The following is a 5,730-nucleotide window of genomic DNA, read 5'->3' on the forward strand; positions in this document are numbered from 1 at the left end:
AAGGTCTAAGGTTAAGGTCATTGCAGAATTGTATATGGAAAATCTTTGTCCGGAGCACATCTTTTCTCCCCTTGGTCCAGTCTGGTTCATACTTCCACAGAGTGTCTGTGGTCAAAGGATGTGCAGTGACCTTGAATAATATTTTTCACTTGCTTAATCTTGTTCAGAACCAAAAATAAATGGCTTTTGGTAAGGGGTAATGAGACTGAAATAAAAGTTTTATGCCAACTGGACAATTTCTAAGTTATAGGTCAAGGTCAAAGCAAAATTCTCTGAAATGCTTTTCATCCTATTGTCCATTATTTGAGTGGGGCCCTATGTGATGGTAGACATCTCAATGATTCATGAATTCAGTGAAGTTCTACATGAAACAGTTTAAGAATAAAAGGTATGAAGTGCAGTTAACTAATTTAATATTTTAAACAATAAAAATGGTAATATAAAATGTGACCAAAATCGTAACAGTGTCCTTTTTAATGTCAAGTAGGTATGTTCTGAATGAGGGAGAATAGATCTAGAGCTTTTATTATTTACAGGTGCATTATTTATGACAGCTTCATTAAAAAGGAACAATTCTTTTTAATTTTTTACTGTGAATTAAAAGTTTGACCTAGTTATCTAAAAAAAAAAAATGCTGACCAAATGCATTCTTTATTCCATAGGAAAATACGCTTTTGTACTCTTACTTCAACACTCAACAGTACTCATAACAATTTTTTGAATTCATTATGATTTTTGACCTTGACGGTTAAAGCAGATTTCAAAAAAAGAATTACTAATATTATGTACTACTAATAGATATACTTTACTAGAAATACACATTTGCAATTAAATACACAAAACCTCGCAAAGATACAATTTCTCATTCCTTCATCAAACAATATTCGGAACATAAAGAAAAATGTACCTCCTTAAAACAACAAGAGTCAAGTAAATGTATGTAGATACATGTAATTTATAAGCGATCTACATAGTCTGTTATTCGGATAAAGAGTTCTGTTGCTTCTTCTACTGTGTTTGGTGGGTAATTCAAACCGTTTTCCATTCTTATTTGAGTACCAATAACTTCAAATTCCATTGAAACACCATTCGCAGGAGGGTAGGCACAATATTCTTGTTCTATGCCATTCAGATTATCAGGTAGAGGCATTTTGAAATCTCTTGTTTGGTAAATTTCGGGATGAAAATACATAACATCTGGTTTTCCAGACGGACAATCTGCATTGTGGTTTCTTCTAATTGTGTGTTCATTCCAATGCTGTATAACTCTGTTCAATTCTCTGGTGATAATTGGTAAGAAACAATACCTAGCACACTCCAGGTGGACTATGTCGGAGGTGTCAAAAACACCTAAATTATCCATATCCTTAAAGTAATTTATCCAAAAGTTGCCACACATTTCTCGTAAACACCGCCAAAATCGCTCTATTCTTGTATTTCTATATGACGATCCATACCTAAAACTTGACAGTCCTTGCAAGGGATCCTGGTGATTCCATCGCAAAGCGTATTGCAAATCTCGAACTATGGAGTTCTCAGTACCCCTGTCTGCGTATACGACTACAGGAATCCCGTTTATTTCTTTGATATAATCTATATAAAATCTGGATATATACTCAAGGTTTTTGTTAGAATTGCAAGCTCTGAGCCAGAGAATACGTCTTGAAAAGCCATCTACACAGCCATGAATGGAAATTCCGAATGGTTTTAACTTGTCCCAGCCATCTAGATGAACACAAAAATTAGGCCCTTCGTTAATGTACCTTCTACGCTGAAGACGACGTTGTCTACGCCTTATTACACCTTCTGCGTCCAAAACAGTTAATGCAAGGCGCACCAATTCACAAGACACATTGAGGTTATGGTCGATTAGCAGACGTCTCCTCATTCCTGTATAGCCTATGTCACCGCCCGAGCCTGAAAGTTCATGTAGAATAGCCGTTACAATGTCCTCCAAACGTGGCTGGTTGTTTCGTCTCGTCAGATTCATTTCCCTTAAAACTCGATGAATTTGTCTTGCACTAAGAGCAATGTTATGTTTGCTCGCAAGAAATTCAATGATATCCTGAATAGTATAACCAGAGTGGTAATAAACAGCAATCATTTCATTCCTACTGAGAGATAGTCCGTCCACAACCAAGCGTTGAGCCAGAGCAGGTGTATAGATATTTTCACTCATAGTATTTTTGTCGCTGAAAAAAATGGGAAAAATACTTTATACACAATGAATTTTTGTTTTGCTTTCTACATGTGTAAATGTATATCAAACTAAATCATTCTATAAATACACCATGATTTGGCATGTAAGAGTTTATTATATAAAAAATTTGCAATTCAATTAAACTTATGTAAGATAGCACTGCGGATTTAGAGGGGGCAGGGGGCCCGGGCTCCCCTTTTGTGTCCGAAATATACATAAGATTTAATAAATCAATTTTTTTGGTGTGATCATGGGCCCCTACCCCGACCACAAACTGGTCGGGGCCCCCCTTTTCAAGATTCCTGGATCCGCCACTGAAGATAGTGAAGTACTAAAAGTACTATGTTTGATCAAATAATAGCTACATGAAGAACACATATTATTTAAGAATTGCACACTCTGACCAAAAGAGATATTGACACCAAGAATTATTCTCCTTAAGGATTATACAAAAGACCAGATTAATCAACCAAAAGATCTTCATTACATCCAATATCAGTTTTATATCAGATCTAAAACAAAGTTTTACCTTGTCAGTTGTGTAGAGACCAGATGAACGTTCAGAGGTTAAGCTTTTCATTCACTGCAACCACAGATTTTGATTAAAATATACCCTCTTTCAAACAAACAGCATGCCATCATAAATAAGTTGCATGTCGACATAAATATGTTGCATGTTTACATAAATAAGTTGCATGTCAACACATTCATCTTGCATGTCAACATAACCGAGTTGCATGTCGACATAAATATGTTGCATGTCGACATAAATATGTTGCATGTCAACATATTTATCTCGCATGTCAACATAACTAAGTTGCATGTCAACATAAATAAGTTGCATGTAAACATAAATAAGTTGCATGTCGACATAAATAAGTTGCATGTCAACATATTTATCTCGCATGTCGACATAACTAAGTTGCATGTCAGCATAAATAAGTCGCATGTCAACATAAATAAGTTGCATGTCGACATAAATATGTTGCATGTCAACATATTTATCTTGTATGTTAACATAAATAAGTTGCATGTTAACATAAATAAGTAGCATCTAGCATGTTGGATGTCACATGTGGGCGATATTTGAGATTTTTGAAGATTTGTTATAATTTTTATTTGATTGCAATTTTCTTGCATGTCAACATATTTATGTTGCATGTTGACATAACTATCTTGCATGTCAACATATTTGATAGAAAAATAACTTGCACACAAGGGGCAGAAATATGCCACCATAGCCGACAACCTTTATTAATTGAAAATAAATCCTTTTTTTGCTTTCCACATGGCTCCTTTGCTATAAATAGCGCCACGCAACTTTTAATGCAAACGGGGAGTAACTCTAAAACTTTTACCTCGATCGATGCTAACAATTTATATAGCAAAACTTAATATATTTCATTTACCTAATTGATAAATGCAGAAACTGTCCTTTTTTACATTCCTCTTTCAAAAACGCTTATTTCGATAACAAGCTGAAAATCACATTGGATGTCATGTCAAAAGAGCAATAGATTAACAAAATACTTTTTGATTATTTTGCTGAAAAGCAAAATCTGCATTGATTTGAAAATCAGGGAGTAAATACACTTTGAGGTAAAAAATTATCTGGAGCTCTGAAAAGGGTTCCGCACTTTGAAGTGAAAGTTCCGGGTCCTCGGCAGGCGTTGAAAGATCCCTCACTGCTCAATAAGTAAAAGTCTAAATTTGAAACCCACTGGTGTATGGTGACATCTGTATATGAGTGAAAAATTCTCGAATGAAACGTAAAACAACATAAATAAATCTATCTTTCTTTCTTTTAGGGGGTCACACTTTTTTTCGCTTTTAAATTAGTAGAAAATTTTTAAAAATCGGTCACTAATCATCTTGGAAATAAATAATCTGTCGTTCACCAACATAAAAATAAATAATTTGATGCGGAAAAAAAGCCAGCCCTCCTCCCTTTACAATCAAATTGTCTTCCCCAAATGTATTATTCTGTTTTGACGTCTCTGTTCCATCACTGAATTTAGAAAAAAAACCCAATCTTTTCACGGTGTGTAGTTCCTTTTCTTCCAGTATGCACAAAGACAAATTTAGACGGAAAATAATGTCTTTTTAGCAACGTGTTAACTTAAACCTTTGACGTACACTTTCATAAAGATAACTGACAAATGAAAATGAGCGTGACATGTTGACGCCTGTGTAAGATATATCGATGTAACCGTGCATAAAGGAAAAGGTGCTTAGTGATTTTACATTATAGATTTTCTATAACTATTCTATGTGTTGTTGCATTGTTAAACTTGACTATTATAACTTTTTGATATTTGATTGTAGATTTGAATATTCTTTTTAAAATACGACGTTATAATCGCTTCGTTTTCGATCAGGGGGTTTTACCGAAAGTGAAGGAGTGAGTAGTAAGGGGGCTGAGGGATAAGCAATATTACGAAGAAACGTCACAATGAGTACATTCTCTTCCTGCTCTTTTTAATAATCAAACTCATTAACTGCTGTTAAATGGTTTATATTTTCTCAAACCATTCTCATATTTTTTCAAATGCCTCTCGTAACATGCTTTGGATGTTGTCTCTTTAGATACTATCATTTATTACATTTTCAACAGTGAAATACTCGAATAAAAGTGATATTCTGACACAATGTGAAAGGGAATCAAAATGGTTTTCTCACAGTGTGAGAATATCAGAAGTGCGCCATAACTTTTCCTTCCCTTCACGACGAGTGTTTTTTTTTTTTTTTTTTTTTTTGTTTTTTTTTTTTTTTAAATCCTGCCCTGTTATAATATAGAGTTAATGAGCCATCCTGACAGAGACTAATAGTTATACTTCCAAAGTTTTTCCAAATGTGTCGTTAAAAATCCATGTTTACGACGTTTTTCAATCTCGCAATGGCTTATAGCTATGGCGTCTCAACCGCTCAACTATGACGTCACAGCCTATGACACTGTGTTACCAAAAGACAGAAGCAAAGGAAAAATCTAAGAAAATGTAATAAACAGAAAATTCAATGTTTGTAGATGAATATGGAATTTACTTCACTCGTGAGACAGGATTTTTTATGGCAAGTCAAATGTTGCAATATTCGAGCTTTTCTATCTGTACTGTGTAATTTTGCATTTGTATTGTATAATTTTTATTTGTATTGTATAATTTTCCATTTGGATTCTATAATTTTCCGTTTGGATTGTTTAATATTTATTTGTATTCAATATTTTCCATTTGTATTGTAAAAAAAATTTTGTATTCTATATTTTCCATTTTCATTGTATATTTTCTTAATTGTATGGGATAATTTTTCCGAGAATTGTTTCTTTATTTCGTTACGGATTTCGATTTTCGTTAAGGATTTCATTGGTCATTAGTCTGTATAAAGTGTTCAAAACGAGCGAGATATTTCAAGTGCCCAATACAAACTTAGTCTGGTACCCTTCCCACAATTCCGTTCGTCGCGCACTCTCTACAAACACTGGGCTCCTCTTTTTGCGTGCATGCTAAGGGAGGACCATTTCATTCTGGGGGGGG

The 5,730-nt window shown here is 34.2% G+C and overlaps 1 protein-coding gene across 1 annotated transcript; it reads right to left on the bottom strand.

The window, feature by feature from the left end:
• Positions 1–888: 888 nt before the first annotated feature.
• LOC133206294 (uncharacterized) lies at positions 889–2,281 on the bottom strand. The gene has a single exon (XM_061342244.1). It carries the CDS (start codon positions 2,177–2,179, stop codon positions 956–958), a length of 1,224 nt encoding a protein of 407 aa, XP_061198228.1. The 5' UTR covers positions 2,180–2,281; the 3' UTR covers positions 889–955.
• Positions 2,282–5,730: the final 3,449 nt, after the last annotated feature.

This window comes from Saccostrea echinata, unplaced genomic scaffold, assembly GCF_033153115.1.
Source record: "Saccostrea echinata isolate AGI-Se365-2 ecotype Australia unplaced genomic scaffold, CSIRO_AGI_Sech_v1 ptg000054l, whole genome shotgun sequence".
Lineage (NCBI taxonomy): Eukaryota > Metazoa > Mollusca > Bivalvia > Ostreida > Ostreidae > Saccostrea > Saccostrea echinata.

Bases quoted from the DNA above. Each gene is read 5' to 3' on its own strand.
- LOC133206294 (XM_061342244.1), bottom strand. From the start codon at position 2,179: ATGAGTGAAAATATCTATACACCTGCTCTGGCTCAACGCTTGGTTGTG.